Source organism: Alligator sinensis, unplaced genomic scaffold (genome assembly GCF_000455745.1).
Source record: "Alligator sinensis unplaced genomic scaffold, ASM45574v1 scaffold527_1, whole genome shotgun sequence".
Taxonomy (NCBI): Eukaryota; Metazoa; Chordata; order Crocodylia; family Alligatoridae; genus Alligator; species Alligator sinensis.
In genome coordinates, this window is record NW_005841958.1 from 2,753,613 (window position 1) to 2,779,714 (window position 26,102).

Sequence of the window (26,102 nt, forward strand, 5' to 3'; positions counted from 1 at the left end):
GGTGTAGCAAATGACTAAGCACCAGAAAGCTCATTAGCCCATGCAAAAGTAACTGTAGAAGGGGTAGAAACTGAGCATCAGAGTCTTGGGACTGCAGAGCAAGAGAGTTCATGGAATGATCTAAACTGCCTCTGTAATTGAGCTGGATTAGACAGATCTCTGTCATTTTATAGCTATTTAAAACACTGAATTAGGTAGAGGAAGTATAATGCAGAACCAAGCTGAAGACTGTGCGCCAGTTTTAATTGCTCTTAATGGTTTTACATACTTGCTGACAAACTCCCAGAGTGGTTTCTTAATCAATGAAATTCAAATGAGAAAAACTAATGAAGTTACAGGTGCCACAATCATTAATAGAACTAGTTGGATTATAGGAGAGGGGAGACAAAACAGGCACTAATACTTTATTCTTAAAACTAAAAATTCATATTTTTGTTTGGTCAATTTAGAGAATGTTAAAGCATTAAATCTGAGAATATCTGCACTTTTTGCAGTTATAGATTGATAGTAATACTGTTAAACCATCTGGCTGTTGCTGTACCATCAGGTATCCTGAATTTCTGATTTTGTACTTTTTCACCTTAAATTTGACCATCGGCTCTGCAGTCCCATGGTGCTCACTGGATCAGACCAACTTTTTGCATCATACTGACCAGTATAGACTCATCCATTTACTTGTTTATTTGCATTATATTGAAAAGTCGTTGGGGCATGAATCTGATGATGGGTTACAATTACTGCCACATCATGTTTGTTTGTTTGAAGTGACTGAAGGAGAGAAGACTTGATGGATAGATGGAAAATGGGTTTGATTGTGTTTTTTACTGACAGTGGGACTAATGCGACCTGTGTCATTTCTCAGAATGTGCTTGTGGAGGATGTTGGGTTGAAAACTGTGGAGTCTGAAATGTAGTATCCGTGGAACATTTAAAAAAAATATGCCAATTCCCTTACCACTGTTGCATTATGTTCAAGAGTAAAAAGGCATTTTGCAGATACAGTCAACTCTTAGACTTAGCAGAAGCTGCTGTGAGGGATACTGGTGGTTTTCATCGTGTGGAACTGGGGAAGCAGAAGGGTATTGGTGGTGAAAAGTGAGGATTAGGAGTTAAGAGCAGAGTCTGGTAATAAGCAACTATGCCTCATTCTCGTCATTTCTGCTAGTGGTATTGCTTTTTTGTTCCTAAAATATAGTTAATATACCCATCTCTCCAGGATTGTTTAAAGGTTTGAGACTTTCTTATGAACAAAGGTACTACAGAAATGAGAGAGCTTTTTGCTAGAGAATTATGTGAGACAGCGTTTATTCTTTTTCAGTGCCCTAAAAAATATTGTTTAAAAAATGTGAACATGTTGTATATGATATATAGTACTCAAGTTGCCTCTTCATTTTGAAACATAACATTGCGTTGTCTGTAGGCTGAAAAAAAACTCCTTCTCTTCCATTGGATAAATGTTAATTATAGGAGTTTACATCTAGTCAAGCTGTATTGTGATCAGCTAAAAGCTGTCTGCTAGCATGCTTATTGATCCAGGCGCACCTAGTCCAGTCTTTCAGCCTCCAGGGACTAGAGCAAATTCTTTTTCTTTTGAGTGCTTTTAACAAGGATATTCTTCCTCCTGGGGAAATTATTCCCCTCTGCCTCACCCTTTGTTATCCCAGTAGCCCATCACCATAGTCTTTTGATTCCACATTGACCAACCCACCTCAAAAGGCAAACAGAGGAAAAGATGAATGAAAACCCCTCTAGCATGATCCAGTCCAGGAAAGCATGTAAGCACCTGCTTAACTTTTAAGCATGTATTTGAAGATAAATATGCAATAAATGCTTTCTTGACTCAGGGCTCTTTGAGCATGTCAGTCTTTACTAATGCAGGGACCAGTGGAAAATGTGAAATTAGTTTAAAGCCTCTAGGATTTAGGACTTAACTTCAGGCAACTGTACTGGGCTTTGTCATCAACCTCTGAATCAGGGTTAAATCTCCTTTGTACAAACCACAGCATAGCGGTCAAATGTACAAATGAACTGTTAAAGCCCTAAGCAGAACACACTGGGTGCATCTACATGAGATGCAAACTGCGTAGTAGCCTAATGTTGTTGCACAGTAGCATGCCGAGCAGAACCCGTGCTAATACGCTACTGCACAGTAGTTATTAGGCTAGAACATGTAGATGTACCCACTGACAGCACAAATATGTTTGCAGAAAATCTTAACCAGATGCTAAGCCAGGGGTGTCAAATCTACCTCCTGCCCTGGATCTTGACCCCAGGGTTCCTTGCGAGCCAGATCCAGCCCAGGGTAGCGGGTAGCATGTCCCAGGGCTGAGCCAGAGCTGCTGCTGCTGTCATGTACCTCATGTCCGCAGGATGCACAGTGAAGGTGGCTCTACCTCTGGCACGTGTAATCCATTTCCATGTAGTGCACAGTGGCAGTGGGGGTGTTGGCTGAGGAGGTGGGGCTGCTTCAGTGGCAATGGATGAAGTGGCTGGAGGGCAACTGGGTCTGTACCAGCTCTTACCTAACCTTAGTGTTAGAATGTAGGTGGTGGTGTTGAAGTTATGAAAATGGCTTGGACGAGAATAGTCTGTTCTTGGAAGAGAGCATTTATTGAGTACAGCAAGTTACAATTTTAAGCGCAAGACAAACAGCAGAAAACTTTGCCTGTCTTGCATAGTCCTGAGGACCGAGTGTCTCCCGGCAGCCAGGCATTCAGATGTTTTCTGGGGTCTGTAGTTCTTGAGGTGGGTGGAGGTCCACCGGTTCAATCTAATTAGCCAGTTGCTGAAACTAACTGCTACTACAAGTATCTACTTATCTGTCATGTTTTCAGTAGCATCAGGAAACGACGAGGGAAGGAAGCTGCGTTTGGCTAAAGACGAACAAAGACTTACCTCGCTCTTTCTACAGAATCACTGCTCCCCTCCACCTCTCACTGCTCTCCAACTTCCAGTAGCTCTGTGTAAATTTAAGAAATTGGGCTGGTGCATCTACTTCAGGATTTTGCAGCTTGTTTATTTTAGCACTCGGAAACACTTGAGTAGTAGTAAATATTTAAGGTATTTTACCATTTGTGTGATGACTTCTGATAAAGAAACAGGGGAAGCCCCCCGAATTTAGTGCATGTTTTACCTGGCTCTGTGGACCGATGCTCAAACATTCAAAACTAATTAGTAATTTTGAATGCCCAGTTTGAAACACCTTAAAGATGGAGTGATGCTGAAAAGTGTCCCGCACTAGGCTTACTTTTTCTGGGTACAGCACCCAAGATCACTAATTGTTCTAGAGCAGTGAGGGCCAACCTTTTTGGCAAGCATGCCACAAATGAGCCCTGTACCCTCCCTATGTACCATTTTGATCCCATTCTTCTGTCCAATCTGGGGCTCTGCTTTCTGCTCCCAGCCCTCTACCCTCTCTGGATCTGCTGCTTTGCTTTCTGCTTCCTGACCTATACGCAGTCTGCATGTGCCATGCACTAAAGCTGTCCGTGCCCCTTGTGACATCCATGCAGGAGACCACTCCTGTCCTAGAAAACGTAGGTGTTGACTGAAAACAATGCTGTTATATTGAGCTACTGTGGAGTAGATGTGGTACTGTAGGGATTGTATGAATTTAACCCTTTCAGCATCTGGACAGGTGCCACGTACAAGAACTCTAACAAATTCTCCTGTGAAGGATTCTGTGATAAGTTCTGTCCTTATCTTCACACATGTTGCTCATGTTTCACTGCTTAGTCATAGGGAGGAGTGTAACCTGAGCATCTGGTACAACGTCATAGAAAAACAGATACTAATTTCCTCCTTCTAGTGGTGATTTTTGACTAAAATGTGCCTCTTCAGTGTGTTGTGAATTTATGCATATGAACTTCCCACATATTGGTAAGAGAATAAAATCCATGCTGTGGTGGGTAGAATACTAAAACGGTCAGAAACAGATTTGCGTATTTTTCATAAAATCTAGAAAATCCACACACTATAACATGAAGGCCCTACTACCTTTGAGATGGTGTGGGGAAGGGTCTGCCTGAGCGGCAAAAGGACGTAAATTGCATCACCTCTTGTTCTGTGCCTTCAAGGGTGGGACGTAGGGCAGTGTGCTGCATCTAATGAAGCGGATCAGCTGTGCCGCAACATATCATGGCACAGCTGATCCACTACATTTATCAGCTTCTGACACACTTTTAAACATGTTATTAACAGGATTATTTAACTTGTTAAGCAGTTTTTTCATGTAGCTGACAAAATGCCAGAGAATTTGAACTTAATGCCTTCTAGGATGGCTTGTTGTTGTTTTTCCAGCCAGTTAAGAATCCAGTTTGTTAACGTGTAACTAATTTTTAAATTCAGATTTATGAAAAATCCGAATTATAGTTTTGTGTCGAAACCAAAAAAGTACTATTTAAATAGAAATAAAAAAAGACTGCTTTATATCGGTATCCCCAGAATTGAAGTGTAGAATTTATTCTTTCAAGCATGATATAGTAATCATAACCTTGGGGGGGGGGGTCACTTAATAGTTAAAAAATAATGTTTTATTAAATGTAGTTTAGCCTTGAAAGATGCTTTGTTTTTGCTTCTTATGTTTTAGTAAATATGGTTTGAAGTAAATATCTTCTACGAACTCCTCACAAAATAATCCTTTTCACTAAACATTTACATTTGTGCACGTTACATATTATTGTACTTTTGTGTGCTAGTTTACCTGTCCTGTTAAATTTTAAAGACTTCAAGTAAGGGCATAATAATATTAACTATTAAGTTAATATATTTTGTGTTCTAAAATGAATATGTTACTTTTACTGGAAATTAATGAACCGAACACCAGCTAATCTTTTTAATGACAGTAATAGAATGCTGAAAGTTATATAACTCAAGTGGTAAGCCGAAATCCAAGTAATGATTTTAGACATCCCTGTCATTACATTTGCTCAGCCAAACAGCTGAATAATTTAAAACTCTTTCTTCTTTTCTCAAAACTTATTGTTATATGATCCTGCTCTCACCTGTCACCTGAAGCTGACTTAGTCTACAAAATTCTAACCTTTCTTTTGCATTGAAAAAGAATTGTTTTTTCTCAAAGCAGTCCAATTCTTCTGCTGGATTGCTTAGATATTCTGGAGTTTGTCCCTTCAGTATTTTTGCCCGTGATTCTGGATATCCTTGCACTAAAAAGAGTGAAGTACATCTTTGTTTGTCCTTAGCCAAATGGAGCTTCCTTTCCTCCTTGTTTCCAGATGCTACTGAAAACATGACAGCTAAGTAGATATTGGTGGTAGCAGTTAATTTTAGCTAACAGGCTAATTAGATTAAGCTAAGGTATAAAAGACTATTCCTGTTTGGTACAAAAATCTGGCTTAAAGCCAACAATACAGTTGCTGTGTAGTAGCTAATACACTAATGTTAATTTGGGTCAGACACACTTTTAAATGCAAGCGTTAACTACAACTGCATTCTAATTAGATGGAGAGGATTCATCCCAAATTTAAAAAAAAAAAGAGATCAGGAAGGAGTTCCCTATGAGTATCCCCAAAATGGAAGTGCCAAGCTGTATTGTTTTTCAAATTTAATTTACAAGATGGTTATCTGTGAAGTTAAACATAAAACAAGAAAGTCGAAATGTGCTAAAATTGCCACCATTCATGGCTTTATTGGCATAGTGGGATGCAGAATATATATATATTATGAAGTTTTCTTTATGCTAACCGGTTTTAGACAGAAGGTTTGAATAAATTTATTCAGTATTTTTTTGGTTTTCTACACAAAAGATCCGAGTCTAAGGCTGTTTTAAGAGTACTATCTTTAATTAGTTACACTCAAAGAGTACTTATGTCTAATTCTTCCTTGGTCTGATCATCTGACCGTCAGTGTTATGTTAACATAATTTTGTTGCTTGTTTTCTCTGCTGCTATATTTGAAATGAATTATTCCTATTCAAGGGCTTGTTTACACTGTAAAAGTAATTCTTAATGTGTTCTCACAGAGCTTACTTGTGCAGACTGATTGGATGAGTTTGCCTCTAAATTTGTTCTTTGCCTCAAACTGAAATGCTCCTTTCTTTCCCGATTTAATAAGGATTTTTTAATAATGTTCTGCTTGAATTTAACACACACGCGATGATGTTGTTTGTAGCTCAGCTTCGGAAGAAATGTTGATTTGTTTTTAAGGAGGCATAGTAACGGTTCAGTGTATTTTTAAAACTTTATTTGATGCCCTTGTCATTTGGATTTGAAATTGATTGTTCAGAAAAGTAAGAGCAATCTTATTCTATTTATGCTAACAACATATTTTGCTTAAATAAATGTTGTCTAAAAAAACCTTATTAACGTTCTAAGAGCTACCATGTTTATCCAAATCCCAAAGTGCGAGTTTAAGATGACCTGATAATAATTAGGCTGCAGCTTCGTCCCTGGTCCGAGCCATGGCCATAGCACCCGCCTGCTTCAGCTCAGTATTTAAATCTAAGAAAAGGCTTCCCCCGCCCCCCCATCCATGTTTAAATGGGGGAGGGGCGTGTCTTGTATTCAAGTCAATATGTTACTTCTGACACTAGGTTAAAATGACTTTCTCTGTTCCTCAGTTTGACAGCTATATTAGAGGACAGGAAACAATTCAGTATTTAACTGAAAGTATAAGAGAACAGCTTTTGTGGTTGGTTTTTTTTTTGATGTGGAAAGATATTTGCAATAGTGGAGGAGAACTCTTGTTTCGAAGTCTAAACAAACTAGATAAAAGACTATCAAATCTTTTCTTCCCAATTTTGATTGAGACCCTTGAATAACTGGAGACAAATTAGGAACTATCGGAGTCTAAAAAAGGAAAGATCAGGAGTACTGAAACTTTTGCAGAGAGCTTTTCTTTCAGTTCTGAAATACTGATTCTTAGGGTTTAACTCAGTTCTGAGCAATGTAATTAAAAATTGCTCCTCTTCAAATTCTGATTTCACTTTGCATTTGAGAGATCTTCCAGTTGTCCATGATCTGTCTGCTTTTTCTGAAGTAAAAGTCCTAAATTTCCAAGACGTAAGTTTTAAACCTTTTGGGACATACCCTTACCATCTCCATCCCATGCTAGGAAGTGCTGCAGTGAAGTACTGCACACCCATTCCACCCATGCTGCAGCTCAAAAAAACGTAATACAGCCACAGTTAGAGCAGTTCTGAATGAATTCCAGCAAGCGTACCTGAGGCAGAGAACTAGAGGGTTGCATTGGGTGCATGCCAAACACCAGCTACGTTTTGTTTCTTTTTTTTCCCTGGCTTTAGTGCTCAGAGCAGACCTGCAGTACTTCACCATGGTATTTTCTAGCACAATTACAGAATCAGCGTAGATAGGCCATACGTCTCTAATAGCTTAAAGATGAGCCAGCAAGCAAAAATCCTTCCCCCCAGACTTCCCACATTGCATTCCTTTTGCTTCACCTTTCAGGCTGTTAGAAATCTCTCTCTCTCATTCTTTTCCTAAGAGGTGATTAAATGCCATAAGCCATTAAACTGAGAGAATAAGATACAGAGTCAGTGAATTCCTCATGTTAAGATTTGTCGCTGTGATGATATTCCTATATTTCTCATCTCTGTTTTCCTTAATGAAGTATAAGCATTAGCATAAACCAGTGATGATGAACTTTTTAGACTTAAGGTGCTTCTGCATAACTTTTCTGAATTTAGCAGCACCCCAGTTGAGAACCACTGTTCCACGTCTCAGGTTACCTACTTTATGTGCAGGCTGCTGCTCTGCCTAGCATCCTCGTTTACAGGAGGGGCATGTGGAACAAGACCAGGAAGCAGCTGAGACGCAAGCAGGCACGTTAGGTTTATGGTAAACTGGTTATGTATGCCCCTCCTGGAAAAAGGCATGCCAGACAGTTTCACCCAGCCATAGCAGTGTTGCCAGTGTTGGCTCCATGGCACCCTTGAAAGCACCTTGGTTGACAGCCACTGACATGAACTATAAAAGTACAGGATATGTATTATACTGTCTTGATTTTTCTATTTAACTCGATTACCTTAATGTTTTGGACATTTTTTTCCTCGGTCTTAAAGTCACCGTGTGACGCGGGATACTGGGCTAGATGGACCTATAATCTGATCCAGGAAATGGCAGTTCTTTACATGTTAGTACAGTGACACACTGGGTACATCTACATATGCAATTAGTGGAACACAATAAACTCAGGAGCGCTTTGATCCCAAGAACACTGCTCCTTGGCATAGCATCTACATGTGCATCTGGGACAGAAAGGAGGCCTGAGCTGGCAGCAGAGTTGGGGGGTGGGGGTGGGGAGAAGTCAGCTCTGGGGTTCTGGCGTGGTGGTGTCGGGCAACGGCTGGAGCACAAGAGTGCTGAAATTGCAGAGTCGTATGGCTGGACGGCAGGCAGGAGTCTGGCCTCCTGCTGCCTGGGCTGACCAGGTGCAATTTGCGCCTGCGGTCACCATCGTCACATGCATTTCATCATGGTCAGTTACTCTGCCATAAGTCAGTACCGCCCCTAACAGTACGATCTTATAGCGGAGTTTGTTTACTGCACCGTAATATCAGAACATGTGTAGGTGGTGACACTTTACTGTGCAACTAGGTCGGGGTGGGCAAAATGTGGCCCGGGGGCCAGATGCAGCCTGCCAGGCCATTCTGTTCAGCCTGCGGGGCCCCTAAAAAGTTCAGAAAATTAATATTCATCTGCCCCTGGCTGCCTATCATGCAGCCCTCGATGGCTTGCCAAAACTCAGTAAGCGGCCCTCTGCCCAAAATAATTGCCCACCCCTGAACTAGGTAGTCTGCTCTGCAGTAAAGCACACATGTAGATGCACCCACAGTGTATTAAATATATAATGTAGTGTGTTTCAAAGAATGGATGGGCTTTAGAAGGGGTTTTTTTTAATTGAGGAGTGGAGCTTGTCTATGGTATCTCAGGTACTTGTTCTAGACCTCAGAGAAAGCACATATAGGGTGTAAACACCGATGCAATCTTGTTGCAGTGCACAGATTGCATTTGGAGTGATCTTGCATATATAATGTCTTGGGTATGGGTTTTGATAGACTGGAATCTACATAAAAGTGGTCATAGTGATTAATATGGACAAGCTTTTATGGCGCACATCTTGGGAGGGAGATGCATAGAAACCCTTCATAAGCATCAGGCTTCAGCTATAGTCTTCATGTGTAAAGAGAAGAAACCATGTTGTGTATATCTGTTTTAGGGAGGAGAAGGCTAGAAGAATTAATTGTACCTCTTAAAGGAAGACAGCAAGATGAAGCAGTGTACTATAGTGTTCCTATGTATCAGGATCTCTGTAGGTCAGTAAAATGAGTAGGATTTGTATTCAGGGGCAGATCCAGAGGAGGTGCAGCAGCATGGCTTCACCCTCTTTCAGACTACAGGAGCAGCATCCAGGGACTCTCAAGTCCCCACAGTGTTTTTCCCTCCAGCCTTTCCCTTCCATCCTCAGCAATACATATCCTACCCTCCCATCTCCCTGCTTCTCCTGCCTGCTGCTTGTCCCTGGCTGACTTCGGGGTAGGAGAAGCTCCAGACTCATTTCTTGGGAAGACTGGCTCAGCTGGGGACAGCAGTAGCAGAAGGATGGGTTACTTTTCCCTGCCTAGTTTCCCTAGGAGCAAGCTCCTGGGGGGGGGGGGGCCTACCAACTGCTGCTGTCCCTGGCTGAGCCCAGCTCCCCATGTAGGTTGGCTGGAGCTGGGCAGGAACAGCTGGGGAGTTCTTCCTGCCCCTGGGTCAGCCGGGGTAGGCAGCAGCGGTGGACAGGAGAAGTGTAGCATGGGGTGGGGAGGGGTGGAGCAAGGGGACGTGCTCCTCAATACGGAGAGGAAGGGAAGAGGGACTTGAGAGTATGTGGGGTGAGGGAGGGATGTGGAAATCTTACCTGCTTCAGGATTTAACAGAAGTCCCTGGCTGCTGTTCCTGCAGTCTGGTTCCTGCCCCAGTTGACTGGGGAGGCGGGGGGAGCAAGAGCACTGTCATTCTTGCAGCATTGGCCACTGCTTCCATACCCCGTTTTTACAGAATCCTGGATCTGCCCATGTTTGTATTCAGTATGAAGTTTTGATAAAGACAGGTGGCCTAAATCTAATTTTAAATCAAACTGAGAACAGTTATACTACTGAAATGTTGTCCCCTCCTTAAAGGGTGGGGGGGAGGGTAGGAATTAGGTACATTGAGATCTTAAATCACTAAGTTAACAAGAAATCTGTTGTAGAGCTGGAAATAGAACTTGGATCTGTTGACCAAGTCTTATAAAGCATATTAATATTAAGATAGCCTTTTGACTAAAACACCATGTGTATCTTTGCAAATCTTTTGTTCTGTAATATAAAGATTGTTCCTAGGCTTGTCTGTTGCAGAGGCGTGGAAGTAGGAAACCTGGCCTCTGGGTGGAAGTGGAGAGCATCTTGTATTGTTTTCTAGCAATCCTGTTTGGTCAAACAATGACAGCTCTATAGGAGAGCATTCCTCACTACAGGCAATGCTGCCACTAAGCAGCAACTGTTGTTGGGGTCTGTGTGCCTTTTAAGAATGGAATGGCCTGAAGGATTTTCCTGTGAGTGGAAAGGGGGAAAAAATGGACACTGAAATCTGTTGCAGGCTTATTATAGAGGGTCTGTGTATGGAGGTTAGAAGAAGATGGCTTGACAAAACTCAGTAAGCGTCCCTCCACCTGAAATAATTGCCCATCCCTGAACTAGAATTTAATAGGAAAAGTTTATTCCATTTCAGTATTTATTCACATTCATTCTGTTGGAAATGAAGCTAATACACACACTGGAAGATCCTAAGTCTAAAAGTATTTGCTTACTCAGAGTTTGACAGCATTCTTCATTTTAGCTGCAGAAACAGATAATTTTAAGCTAACAAAGCGTGAATTGAAGGCACAATTTTAAAAGAAAAAAAAATCTCATAATGCAGACCCAATGCAGTCAGTTACACTAAATTTGTAAGTTCTGTGGAGCAAGGACTGTCTCCGTTTTCTTCACACAGTCCTTGCACAGATGGGTCCTGGTCCTTTATCAAGACCTCTGGATGGTAGGATGGTATATGCAAGGCAAGGAAATTCATTAGCTCACAGATTTTTTAAATTTAAAATGATGCTAATTCTGTTTTTAATACGAAATGAATAGGATGAGTAGTTTGTCTCAATTTTTAAGACATTGAAGTAGAATTAAGGGTGAAATAACAAACCAGACTTAAGTTAGGTGAGATCTGCACTTGGGAGTTAAAGGTTCAGCTGGTAAAAATGTTAAGCTTTCTTACTGCTTCATATTCTTATATCATTATAAAGAGTGGTGGGAGTGGGGGCAAGGAGGATTTAGATGTGGGACTTATTTTAAAAACACTGTTACTACCTCCTTCTAGCAATTACATTTTTAGAAATGGAGTACTCTGAGAGTTTAGTTCTTAAAACTACTCTTTAAACAAGGTTTAGGGTCCCCCCGCCCCCCCCACAGTCAAGAGGGAAAAACTGACTTCTGGATAGACCAAGGAATTAAATTGGTTTTTGATAAAATAACTGAAGTGTTAAGGCCTGTTTATTCACAAGAACAGAAAAAAATGCTGTGTTCAGACATGATTTGGGGCCTGCTATTCTGAATAAGAATACGTGGAAGGTAGGATGGAAATTAAAGGGTCTCAAGTCAGAATGTTTTGCTTCCTCTTAAGGGCTGTGTCATCAGTGAAAGGGGATTTGATTATTTATTTTCAAGTAAAAGAAAAGTCACTTGAGATGCATATGACTGCTTCCTGTATACACTGTTCTCCAGAATGTGGTAAACAATTGACTCCAGTGGTCAAACAGTGTTCATGAAAGATGTCTGTTTATTCTAATGAAATACCAAATGCCTTCCACACACAGGGATGTTCATATATTGCAGTTAACAAGTACTCTAAACAAAGCTGATAACTAAAAATACAGTGACACAGATGACACAGAATGGGGACAAAAAACATAGTGGGAAATGAACATACAGTCAATAAAGAAAAACCGAAAGTTCTCACATGTAAATTAAACGCTCAACAAATGTTTCCAAAATATTATTATATAAATGGGTTGACTAAAAATGGGATCTAAGGTAGGATCACTTAAGAATATAAATAGACTGTCAGAGTGAGAGTGCAATGATTTTTACCATAGCCCCTGATATTTCTGTGTTTAATTCATTAATAGAGCATGTCCTGCAAATGTGGGGAAATATGTGCTCCTTTTCTTTATCAGTCTTAGAGAAAAAAAAGAATTAAAATGCAGATGGAGGTATACAGAATCTGCACGTGACAGGCAGAGGAAGGTGGTTTAATATTTGGTTTTATTTTTACATTGAACTCTTAGTCAAACAGCACGCTAAAGATGGTTCTTTCAAGTGATGCCAAGGTTTAGCCTGAAAAATAGAGTACTAATCTGCATAATGATACTAATAGTATCTTGTTTGTCAGGTTCCAGCTTTCTAAGTGTATCAGTATCTTAATATATGAAAACTTATGCCATGGTATTTAAATATTTTTCTGCAGTTTTTTTTTTTTCTCCTTGATCAGCTAAATCCACTGATTTTTAAATAAGTTGCAAATTTATACTAAGCTTCTCAAGAGATGATGACTGCAATAAGACATTCTCAAATAAAATACACTGGTAATATAAACATTTATTATGTGAACTGATAAGCTTTCTTTATTTTCAAAATTAGTTGCCCTGTTGAGTGTGCCATTTAAATGATCAAAATGAAGTGAAGCATTCATATTTCTGCTGTTTAAAACAGTTTTCGGCTTCTTCTGCATGAGCTAATTTACAGTAGCTCCGAAGGGCTTATTTTGGTCGTCAGACTTTTAGTCAAGTTCTTAATAAGGTGTTCTTATTTCAAGAAACACTATTGCCCTATAAGAGAGACAATATGTATGTGCACATGCACACGTGCATTCTTTGTGCCTTCCTTCTCAATTGTGTGTTTTGTACTATTTAAGATAAGATATTGACAAAAATTGAGAGTTCTTATATTTTATTTTGTCAGGTTCAAGCCATTTTTTCCATTTCAAGTAATGTCACCTGAAGAGTATGAAGATCGGGATCTCAGCATACAAGATTTTCCACTGACAGAAGGCCGACTTAAAGTTACATTAATAGAATGTACCAGGTATGACCAGGTCTCTTTGGTTGTCTTTCTAGACTAACAAGCTGTTGCTGATTTCTAAGTACATGATATAACAACAAGCCTTAATAGAGTCTTAAAATTCGGGAATATAGTTCACTTCCTTTCATATGGCTCTCAATCTCTGTTTCAAAATGTGAGGGGGAAGGATTTTAGGAGGAGATCTCTTTTATTGCACCATTATCTGGAATCGAACATGGCTAACCACTGAACGATCTTTGCGTTTCTGAAATTTCCTTTGAACATGGAATGTTGTTTTCCTCATTACCAAGCCTCTGAGACATGCAATTGCATAAAGTTTTGTAAACTAACACATACAGGGGTGGCAAAGGGGGATGCAGGAGCAGCCACCCACACTGCAGAGGTGGCTGCAGGCTTGCTCCAAGCCTTCTACCCCAGCGCAGGCAGACTCTGCTGCAGTAGCCTCTAGGGACTTTTTAAAGTTCCCAGAGCAGGTAAGCATTCCCCCACTTCAGCTTAAGAGCTGCTCCTGCCTGCTTCAGCTAGGCAGTGCGAGGGGTGGGCTTAGCTGGGAAACAGTGGCAGCAGCAATAGGGAGGGAGTGGGTTGCTTCACACTGCCAGTCCCCCCAGGAGCAGGCACAGGAAGCTGCCATTGCTGTTGCTGCCCTAGGTGAGCCCAGCCCCCATGCAGCTCAGCTGGAATGAGCAGGAACAACTCTGAACATACCCCCGGCCCCAAGACGGCAGCTGGGGGGATGGAGAGGAAGGGAGGGGGGACGTGACTCTGAGAACGGAGCAGAAGAGAGGATTCTTTTCTGCTTTGGGGACTTCTTCAAATTCCTCGGAGGCGCCAGTAGCACGGCCTAGGGGGGATGTAGCTGTGTCATTGCAGCTCTTCTAGATCTGCCCCTAAATATTTATTTACAGAACTTCATATTTGTAAAGTAAAGAGGTTTAAATGTTTAGCTCCTATAATATTAGAATATATGTCATGGGTAAAATAACTGAAATGCATGATTCAGGGGTGGACAAACTTGACAAAACTTTAAATGAAAAAACACAGTAGCAAATAACACTGGTATGTGAAAGCATGTTTTAGTCTTTTGTATAGCATTCACTGTACAATTCACAAAAAATGATTTAGTTTTGAAACTCTTGTAATCTGAGGAATATTTAACTGATTCTGAAATATTGTAGGGGTAAAAATAAATGTAGTTGAAAATCAGCAGAATAGAAGAGTAAAATCCATTATATTTTTTTGCTCCATAAGTTGACTCAGCAGCCAGTTAGTGAAGATTCTTGGACCTCCAGTGACATAAATATAGTGCACAAATGAATAAACAAGAACTCTTATTTACAGTCACATTATAATTCAGCTGAAGAATCATTTTTCACTGGATGGGATAAAGGCAAAATATGAAAGTATGGAGTTATTTTTCAAGCGTCTGTTAGTTGCGTAAAAATAGATTATAAATAAGGTGTTTAATCTGATCTCCACCAGAACCAAATGTCCCATTGCTGACTTTAACAAGTTTTTGTTACTTCCAGACCTTGGACAGTCTTTTTACTAGCTCTTTAATCATTGTTCATATAACAGGTGCAGAATGTGGTAATGTAGGAATGCTTTAGTGATTTGGCTTGAGGGATATCCTAGTCCCTATAACACTGAACTTTTTTATGTTAAAAAATTTGATAGCAGACATCCATATTTTCACAGACATGTCCCTCAAAGGGTTTGTGGTAGTCTTATGAAAAATCCTTTACATGTTGTTCAAATCCAGTGAGGGTACTTGGTGCTTAGTGCACACAGTCTGTTGGGTCTTTTTTTTTTTTTCTGGTCTCCTAAAAACTTCAGAAAGGCTTTTAAAGAAATACCATATTTACTTGAATACAAGATGACCCTTCAATTATTAGTTTCTATATATGGAAAATGTATACATTTGTTATAATTTTCCAGATATAGGATCTAATTATTGGAGGTTTGCCTTTAATCTGTCCCCTTCCCACTGCTTCAACAGGAAAATTTAAATCTGGAGGGTCAGCCCCCTTGCCCTCTGCTTCCACCCTTCCCCCCTCCCTACTATTAGACTGTTTTCCCTGAGCACATGGAGGTGAGGGGCAAATTTGAAACACTGATCTTGAAATAGTTCAATGGCGACAGGTACCCACAGACTTAGTTCATCCAGAACGGATGCATTTTGCCTTTTTTTTAAACTGCTGCAAGTTTTAGCATAGATCTTCTGTGTACACACTTTTAAGCAGCATTTTCATATCTACTTACATAATACAAGCTATGCATGATATTAGTTCAAAGCCAAAAGGCTCATGATTTATCACAATAGTTTGTTGGGATGGACCCTAGCAGGGTCAACAGCATTTCAAGCCATGTGCTGCTCAGTATGTGTATACTTAAGATACCATTCTCTTCCCTCCCCAACAACAAAGGATCCACATGCTAGTTTGCCCTCGACTCATGGTAGGAACTGGGTGTTCTCGTCACAAGTCCCAGGATTCTACAGAAATGTATATGCAGGTGAAGCACAAGGCAACTTGATCTGGCTCCATCTCGTGGAGGGCAGGGCCACACTAATCATGTGCCAGGCTGAGAGAGATGTTAGAGGAATTCTGGATGGACTATTTGGGACCCCATTTGATGTTTGCCAGACATTTCAGGGTGGTGAAAAAACAAGAATAATTGGAAATGGGAAAGAAAGGCACAACTCAGCTGTGGGAGTGAAGAGGATATTGAAATGTGTTCAGTGAAGTGGCTCACCATGACTTGCAAATGAGTTGGCACAGAGAGACTGCATGCAGTGAGCACTACTGTATATCTTATTCAGATGGGCTGCACTAACCTATCCTTGTGGTAGGTTCCCATCAGGATGTTTGCCCAATATGGGCCATGCTCCATGTTGACTGCATTTAATCAGCTTCATATTGGGTTCCATTGCTGAGTACATGCTGCTTTTGACAGCAGTTTAATGATAGACAGTGTATTAATGAGGTTTCCTTGTATGCAGTTATAAAATGAAGTGCTTTTCCTCCTATGCCGATGGGGGTGGGGGAACCTAGTCTTGAATTTGAGTAAATATGGTAAGTTGTCTGAAAGGGTAGCTGCACTGCCCGGATTTACATTTTACATGTCTCTTGTATCAAATCTCAATTCAATATCCAGTTCATAGGGAAGGAGTAAACTCTGAAGCCCACTTAGCTTGAGTTATAGCCCCTTTATTTTTCAGTATTTCTGTTCACCCCATCAAATATGAATTGGCAAACTAAAGACAATCAGTCACATGCAGGTTTTTTTAAACCATTTGTGGTTTGCATAAACTATGAAAAATCAACTTTTAAACAATAAAATATTTCTAAGGCTCCAGTGATTTAGGTGCTCAAATTTCCCTAACTTTCAACAGAGTTTATGCTTTTCTAAAAAATAGCCCTCCCCCCACCCCATCCCTTCCTCATTTACCCATATACAGTTTCCAGAGGAAACTGGAACCAGTTCAACAGGAGCCAGACCTGTTGGCATGAGAAGTATGGCTGAGCCTCTGAAGTTCCTTCTGCCTCGCGAGTTCCAGGCAGACTTCATTTGGACCTGCCTGCCACAGAACAACAGTTCTTTTTAAAATTGAAGGAGGAATGTTTTGCAGGTTTTTTAATTGGCTTATTTTTTGTTGTTAGCAGAGGCTCTTCACTGCTGGAAATCCTTTTTGGTTTGGGCTTGCTCATTTCAGTTTGTTCAAACACATGTGGACTGGAATGGTGGGCAAATAGAAATGGGAGTAGAAAGGAAAAGTGTGCTTAGCCTACATAGCTCCCCTAAAAGAGCCTGTGGATGGAGATCTCTGTGCCCTCTCCTCCAACAAAACAGGTTCTTCGTCAGTTTTGAAGACCAGCCGGACTTCTGCAATCTCCTGACTAGTTGCAACAGGCTTGATAACCCTTTACCTATCCCTCTTTCCCCAGGACAGTATATTCTGCATGAAATTCTTTGCCTTGGCTTGCTTAAGAATTAAAGCTATCAGGCCACTGTTTTTTTGCTGACCACATTTACACAGCATCGCTGATGAATGTGTACATTCCCCTGTAATTCTGAGACATAATGGCAACATAGGACTGGTAGGGCCCTTCAAGGTCATAGTCCAAAGTTTCTTGAATTCACAGGCAACCATTTACCCAAAGATAGCTAAACACCACCCACTGCAAGCCTCACCCACAACTGCAAGGCACACACACAAACAAAAAACCTTCTGTAACAGTGGTGCTCAACTTTCTGGCCCTGTGGGCTGGATGAGTGGTGCAAGCCCAGTCTATAGGCCAGATCCCATGAGTGGGGTCAGTGCGTAGGTGCAATCTAGCATGCTAGCCTGGCCCTGCATCCCAGATGCAGACATAGAGCAGCTTTGCACCATCTGGTGTGTGGGGCCATGTCATCCGGCCCACAGTGCTCCCCACAGGTCTGGAAATTTTGGCACTATAGGCGACTAGTGGCAGTATTAATTGTTACTATTGCCACTGCTCCCCCAGCACCAAATTGCTAGACCTGTGACGAGCCCTGAGGGCTGAAATCAGACTGTAGGCTGGATGTTCAGCACCACTATCCTATAATATGCCACAGGTAAAGAACACCAGAGGTAAGGGAGACTTGTAGGCATGGACAGGAGCACCAATACACCCCCAGCCTTTGATGTGGCCAATGTCCAGTGCTGCTGAGGAAGGTTGTGGGAGGGGAACACCCAGAAGACAGTAGCATTCATAAAGAGAAGAAAAGTCTTTTCTGGCCTCTACACGTAAGCAGCAAAGCCCTGAAGCTTTTTACATATTCTGCTGCTTCCCTCGTGACTAGAATTTCCTTACAGAATCAGTTCATCATACCTCTGAAATCTTCCTAAGTCATTCATCCAGACTCAGGGGAAACAAGCACTAGTCATATTTGAAGTTGGTAGAAAGAAGTGGGAAATTGACCCTGGATAGGCACATGAATTTCTCAAATGATCACTTAAGTATCGTCTTTACTTTTGCCTTCCCCATTTCCTTCCTGTTGATTTCATCATCACTTGGATTGAAAGATGCTTTGGGGTAGGCATGCCATCTTTATATTGCTTGGCAAAGCAGACATAGCATATAAAAGGCAGTAAGGTCATACCTTTTAAACTACCGTGGGTTTGCTGGTTTGCAGCACAATCTAAATGTCCATTTCCTTTCTGTTGTGATTATTTTGCAAATATGAACATTAAATTCCCTCCAGAATTGTTTAAATGTATGTAATGGGTCAAACGACTCTGTAGTATGTAAAATGCATTCTATCGTGCGTACAAACGCATACACATGTTTAGTACTTAAACATTTCCTCTGCATGGTAACTCTTAGCACCTCACCTTTTTAATTTCCAAGCCTGTTGGCATAGTTCAGTCACTAGATACATGGTGTGTGGGTCAGGAATATCTTCCAGTTTTCCGAGCAATATACTTCTTCTATTGGACAAGTTAGACAGGGTCACACAGGGCTCTTTGAGAGGTGTAGAATAAAAATACTGGCAACACTGGGGGAGAGATTGGACTCCCTTGCCTGCCCCATTTAAGAGCTAGAAGGATAATTTCTGCCACCTTGATGGACTGTTTTACACATCTCCTTGGATTTTTAGCTTCCCTTCCCCTTCACTTGCCAATAAAGGGCAATACCAAGGGAACTCATTACTGCACCCTTGTCATGTGAAGAAACAGCAGCAACGCAGTTTTGCTGCATACCCCTTCTTGTAGCTCTGCCCCCCCCCCCAAGATCTGCCATCAGCAGCAGGCATTCATTGGCAGATTTCAGTGCCATCATTTTGGTCTTCTCATTTCTTCATTTAAGACTCCAGTTGACCTTGACCCTGTCTGAATCACTGACACTAACTACCTCTGCTGTCCTCTAAAGGCATATACTGATATTACAAAAACAAGGCACTCAAAAGTTAAGAAGTTTCAGAACTATAATTGTCTATAAAACTTTGTTATGGGGCTTCTTGTTGCTATGCATCATGATTCAGTCCTTAATTATAGGATCATTGTATACACACCCTGCTTCATCCAGTGCACAAATATACAATGTTCAGCTATATGGTTTTTTTTCCTCTTAGTGTTCAGTGTGTAGCGCCAAGCTTTTACTTTAAACTCTGCTCTTAGGATAGAGTAATTTGCTTCTTCTTGGGTTTTTTTATGTCACTCATCACTTCTGTTATTGGAGTATCTCACAAACTTCAGCTGCTTTAGCTCCCTTATGAAGTAAAAGGCCGGCATTGCCCCAACTTTACAAGTGGGGAGCTGAGGCACTGAAAGTAAGTTTGAGAGTAATTTTGGGCTTGCTAATTTTTAAGTTCCTAATTTACAGTGCCTCAGACCTGCCATAGAAACTTCAGCAGCTCTGGCCATTGCATGATGCTAGTTAGGTGGGGCTGTTTCTGCTCTGCTGGGTGAGCCGGCAGGACTGTTTCCTCCCAGTGCTGACGCAGTAGCGTCAGCTGTGGATCCAGGCAGATTCCCTGAACCCCATTTGGAACCTGCTGGCCTTGTCCACAGCTGATTTCAGCACCCACCTAGGACTGCTTCCTCTGTGCCAGGCAGGTGCTGGTATTAGCTATGGATGTGGCCAGAAGGTTCTGGGCAAAGTGGGGATGGGGCATCCTGCAGCTCCAGGCGGGGTAGGGTTTGGGATGTGCTGCAGGGCGGGATGGGGATGATGGGGGGAGTAAAGAGAGAGAGAGAAAAAAGTGTAGTCCTTGAAGACACCAAAATTCATTAAGTGGCCCTCCAGCCAAAATTATTGCCTACCCCTGCCTTGGAGGCTTACAAGGGATGGTATCTTCCCTTACCATACAAGGAGGATTGGACCTTTTTGTATCTTCTTCTCCCTTCCCATCATACTTGGCATATGGTTGCATGGGTTGGGAGAAAAACAAGACAATGGGAATGTGGTCCTGAATCATTCCTAAAGCTTTTCTTTGAAAGTTCTTTAAAAACCCAATTATTTAGATGCTAAAATTTAGACACTACCAGGAAACAGCCACTGAAGTATATGGGAAAAAGAAATTGTCAAATAAAGACTGGTTTGAGGCATACTTGGAAGAGAGCTACCACTTGTTGAAGCCAAGAATACAGCCTATCTGAAACACAACCAGAATCCAACAGAAAGTTTCAAGGCTAAACTGAAGCATGCTGGGACATTGGTACAGAAATAACCAGATTCAGCACAAACCAGTGCTGGACTGACTGACCTATGTCAAGACATACAATTTGCCTCAGACACAGGAAACCTGCAAGTTATGTATGATGGCCTGAAGAAAGCCCTTGGCCCAGCTGTCACTAAAGTTTTCCCCCTCAAGTCTCAAGATGGCAAAGTAAAAATCACTGACAAGAACAAGCAGATGTCAGACTGGGTCGAATATTACTTAGGGCTTTACTCCCATGAAACAGACATTTCAAAAGAGGCACTGGATCAACTTCCAACTCTAGGTGTACCGGCACAGCTAGACAAAAAGCCTACCCCTGAAGAACTTGGCAAGGCCATAGACTCTCTAACAAGCAGAAAAGCACCAGGGGGAGGTTGGCATCCCAGCTGAGGTTTTCAAGTGCAGGAAGGCTAACCTGCTACCACATCTTCATCAACTTCTAGTGTGCTGCTGGAAGGAAGATCAAGCACCCCAGGGCATGCATGGTGCCAACATCATCACTCTCGACAAGAGCAAGGGAGACAACAGTGACTGCAACAAGTATAGGAGCATCTCTCTCCTCAGTGTCACAGGCAAGGCTTTTGCCAGTGTCATCCTGAAATGCTTGCAACAACTTGCTGACCACATCTACCTGGAATCACAGTGTGCATTCAGAGCAGGGAAATCAAAAGTGAACATGATATTCTCGTTACTCCTACTTCAAGAAAAATGCAGAGGACAAAATAAGCCACTGTATGTAGTATTTATTGACCTGACAAAAGCCTTTGGCACTATCGGCAGAGCAGGTTTGTTCAAGGTCTCCTGGTAAAGATTGCATACCCCGCAACTTTACACGGCAGAATTTGCTCCTTCCATGAAAGTATGCAGGCCACAGTTCAGTTTGATGAATCAAACTCTGACAGGTTTGAGATGAAAAGCGGAGTGAAGCAGGGTTGTGTTCTGGCACCCACACTCTGGGATCTTTTTCTCCATGCTGCTGCACTATGCTTTTGATGGCTTGAAGGAAAGCATATACCTTTACACTAGAGATGCACTGATACATCGGTCCATATTGTATCAGCACCGATAAAAGGAAATTGACATCATCAGCAGTTAGCCTTTTTTGGCTGCTATGACCCAATAATGTCGCCAATTAAATGCCACGTGCATGCACATGGCTGCAGGATACATGTGGCCAGAGGTGCAGCCGATCAGCTTAGAGAGCAGTGTCCAGCTGGTAAGTCTGTGGGGGAGGGCAGGTGCAGAGACGGATCAAGGCCCTTGCATTAAGGGAGGCAGTGGGGCTGGGGTAGGAGCTGGTGCTGCACAGGCGGGGCGGGGCACAGGACAGAGCCACAGCTGCTTCAGAGGGGTGGCTCCTGCCATTGTGCACATCCCAGAGGAAGCATGGTGGGGCACGTGTCTCCCGGATCTGTGCACAGGGTGAGGACAGGCTGCCGCTGCATGCTTGGGGCCGGAAGGTGTGCTGGGCTCTTTCTGGCAGGGCCCTGGGCCCAGGCTGCGTTCAGAGTGGTGCTGGGGGGCGGCGTGGGGGCTACAGCAAACTTTGGGTTGGTTGTAGCCTCGAGCGCACAGTAGCAGCCCCCCCTCGCCCCACAGATCCAGGGGGTCTGTGCCCCCCATGCCTCCTCTGGGGGTGCGCACAGCAGTGGAAACTGCACCCGCCCCTGTATCTGCATGGGCAAGCAGCTGCTCCATCCCACCCCCTGCCCTGTCCTGGCTGTGCAGCCCCTGCCCCAGCCCCCATCCCTCACTGCAGGAATTACTCAGAACTTTCTATTTTTGCAGCTTCAACTATCTCTTTTTGTGTAATTTGATTAATAGTGAGCATTGCTTGGACTCCAGTTTTTCTCTCACATTTCATCTGCATAGTATCCAAAGTATAATAGGGGAACATTTGGGTGGATCTAAGTAGTGAAAGTGAAAATATGTGTATAGCTAATCTGAGTTCGCTAATTCGTATCCTGTCACAAACAGTTTGAACAAGTAGGCTGAAGGAGGAGGACAGGCAGTAAAAACCAAATAGTAAGATGAGTCTTAAAATGTCAACTCATACTATAACGGATCACTTCTGGAACTCCCAGAAACTTGAAATGAGAGTGTGGTTACATCCATTTAAATTTTATATTGACTGTGTGGTTTAATTTCACATTTTGGGGGGGAGGGGGTTGGAAGAAGAAAGCTGCTAAGCAATACAATGTGTCAGATTTGGTTGCCTTTCATGAGAAGAACTAGTAAAAGAAGAGCTGTATCAGCAATAGAACTAGTGTCCTGCTCTCACCCAGTTCTCCCTAAATTGAGACCAGAAATGCAAGTCTTATGAGAACATGCCTTGCTGAGAGCCTGCAACAGACTAATCAGAAGAGATACTACAGGGTTCCCCCTGTTTCAACCTTCCCCATCTACCACCCCCTAGGATTGCTCCACAAGGGCTCTTCAGAGTCCAGTAATAATTAATAGCTTTTTCTACTGGGCTTTGATTTTGGTAGAACATAATTTTAAAAGTGTATCCTTCATAACTGCAAAGTTCTGCATTCTCAAGCATGTTACCATGAACCACCTTTCAAGAGCACGTATCGGTTGCTAAGAATGAATGGAGTTTCATGAACGTGGCAGAATATCAGTTTTGGCTCTGGAGTATAACTTCTTTTGTGAGCTGCTAACGTCCTTTGTCTTGTTCCCCATTCACACACATACGCACTCTTGCATACAGTTTAGTTGTACTTAAAACATTTCTGTGTGCGCGCGCACACACATTTGTGTGTTAATCTCTTTAAACAGTTCCTTGATCAGAATCCAAAATATGTCAATTGCTCAGTTTACTAATTAATGTAATGTTAAAAGGCAGGTTGGTTGCTGCTCTAGAAAAATAGCAGGGTCTTGAATTGCTTGGCAGTCTTTTTCCAAAGCTTGACAGTTCAGTCCTCCCAGTCCCAGGGAACCCGTCTTTTTAATTTAAGGTTAAAATTCCAACCTTGCTCTGTTCTTTCAGGGTGATGATTTTCAGAGTATTGGAAGTTATTTTGCATAGTATCTTTTAGGTTGGGACCCTAGATGCCATTTTTGTTAGTTCTGTATGAATTTGGGGGCAGAACTGTTGCAGAACTTGGGGTCCTGTTGGACATAGTTATCAGCAGCAGCCATGGGGCAAAGAGGAAACGGGATTGAGGGCAGTACCCATATAGCCCTGCTTGACCTGCTGCCACCCCGGCCCAGGGTCTGAGATGAATTTGACGTTTGAGGTATAGACAACAAAAAGCCAGTACTTGTTGTGAGCACGAAGAGTTTGCATCATCCCAAAATGTTCTATCCATCTGCCACCTATTATTGTGCAGCCTACACATCCTGAATGTGTCTCTGCACCGAGGCTGGTGCATTTCATTTATACTGCAAATTATTCAGTTGAAGAATTTTACTATCTTTTAGGATAAAAGCTTATACATAAAAAATAAGGGGGAGATGTTAACATTTATGTGGAGAAAAGCCATCTCGATGATGGAATACGGGCATCATTAAGTAGAAATAAGTCTGCTATAAAGTGGAATCTTAGCTTAAAAGTTGCAGTAATTTTATTTATCTTGTTGAACCAAGCAAATCAGTAGTGAAGTTTTGGCAGTGGGAGGAATGTTTAAATAGTCAAGAGACTAGAAAAAACATTTCTTGTAAACACGCAGTTTATCTACTTAAAGATGGGAGTATTGGAAATGCTTTTAAGAAGATACTGAAATTACTGCCCCTGTTTAATAGAATCCTCTGTGCATGTCCTTTCACAGGACCTGATGAAGTGGTCTCAGGCTCACAAAAAATTATGCACTGTTCATTTAGTATATCTAAATGATTTCTATAGTATTACTTGCATAGATAACTGCATCTCTACCCTGTCTTCAGTAAAACTGTGGCCAGTTTTATTTATTCAGTTCTTCCACTAGAGGGCATAGAAGTCTTTTAAAACTTTCTTTTTTGGTACAAATTAAATTTAACACTAGAGAACTGTTGTTACAGTGTATGAAAAAGGTGAATAAGTTTAAAAAAGTTGTTCCTAAAGCATATACTGATATAATTTGACTGTGTATAAAATTGTTAAAATACTTGTACTGCTGTTTTTTGTTTTCAGATTACTATTTTTTGGATCCTATGAAAGAGAAACAAATGTTCACTGCACGCTGGAGCTGAGCAATAATGTTTGGGAAGAAAAGTCAAGGAGTTCCATAAAAACAGTAAGTTCCATAAAAATGGTACATGGCTAAACTTCTCTGATATACTCTTCTGAGACTGTAGAGTTCCTGTTTTAGCTTAAATAGTCAGTGGCCACACAGGTGTTCATTTTTTACGGGGAGAATTGCCGTTCTCCCAGTAGAAACACGAAGTGTGCAGTTATCCAAGCTGCTTCTCCTAAATCAAAAATGGCTGCTCTGGCAGGAAAAATTATCGGGGAATAACCAGAGTTCCCTTACAAGAAACTAAACATCTGAACTTTCCTCTGCCTTAACTCTTTCCAGGGACCAAGAGGAGTTGAACCAAGGAAAAGGCTCCTTTGTCTTCCTGAGACTGGGGTCTCTGGTCTGCAGAAGGTGGTGGGAGCAGCTGTCCCCTGCCCCCACATCCTGTAGACCGGGAGGTGAGAGGAGGAGCGGTTACCCGCTGCTCCCCACTTGCTTCTCACTCTAAAGTTCCAGTACAGAGTAGGGTCCGGGCATTTTGCCCTGGTGGCAAGATTCCCAAGCCTTGTGGCTGAGACATACCAGGTTGCCTTGCCCAACTGTGCTCCAGGTCAGCTGGATGGCAGGGGGAAGCCAGAGTGGCTGGGACCTGGGTTTTCCCCAAGCCAGACTGCTGGTCCCTCTGGCTTTTAATTTGCTGACCCCACTGCCCAGCTGAGTGGCAGGAGGGAAGGGCAGGGCAAAGGGAAGCAGTCAGGAAGCAGCAACTCCTGAGCACAGCAAGAAATGCTCTCTGTCTGATTTCCCTTGCTCTTAGCTGGGCAGTGGGGGCAGCAGCTTGAAAGCTGGAGGGGCTTGGAGTCCAGGTTGGGGAAAGCCTTTGCATGCCTGGTTCTCAGCGCCTCTGGCTTCCCCTTGCCATGTGGGCTGCCCAGCTGACACTGAGCAGAGTGGGGTGAGTGAGGCTTGCTGCTGCAATTAAATGCCCCAGCTTTGCCCTGCACTGCTGTGGGTCAGCCTGAAGCAGCACAGGGTGAGGTAGTCTGCTGTGTCTGCTTCTCCACCATGAGAAAATGTCTCCCTCGTGCCAGTCAGCTGATAGGTGGGGTTGGGGAGCATTCTCCCGGGGCTGAAACCCTCCTTAGCTGTCTGTATCTGCTGTTGCTTTTCAGCAGCTGCCAACTGCCACTTGACAGCCTGCCCCCTTCCCAGGCAGGGGACAGGGCAGACAGTCAATTAATGGGCTGTCCTAAGAGTGAGCATAGCCCAGGGAGCAACCCCCTAGTGCCCCCTGGCTGGAAACCATGCCCGTGAAGCTCTTCCACCATGGAACTGGAGGAATGTCTGTACAATTCAGTTCCTGGACATTTTTCTACTGGAAGAAATTAACATGTGCAGGAGAAGCAATCAGCTGTATACAGGAGAACCAGTTGGGGATTGCTAAGTATCAACTATTTATCCTAAAGTTTAGACTGTGCAAATAACTCGTGTACAATTACTGTAGTTTTGTTTCCATATAAATTGGTGATTTTCAAGCTTTTCCATGGAACCCTGGGGTTCTGCAGTAGGTCATCAGGGGTTCTGCAGAGAGATTGGAGGTAATGGCAGTGCTCTGCCTGCAGGGCCAGG

General features: G+C 42.3%; 1 protein-coding gene across 1 annotated transcript in view; it reads left to right on the plus strand.

Moving 5' to 3' along the window:
- The window catches only part of PDZD8 (PDZ domain containing 8), an 86,189-nt gene that overhangs the window by 15,363 nt on the left and 44,724 nt on the right, over nucleotides 1-26,102 (plus strand). Inside the window, exons 3-4 of the mRNA XM_025200195.1 lie at nucleotides 13,006-13,128; nucleotides 24,428-24,530. Coding sequence (XP_025055980.1) covers nucleotides 13,006-13,128; nucleotides 24,428-24,530 — 226 coding nt within the window. The remainder of the gene's footprint in view (nucleotides 1-13,005; nucleotides 13,129-24,427; nucleotides 24,531-26,102) is intronic.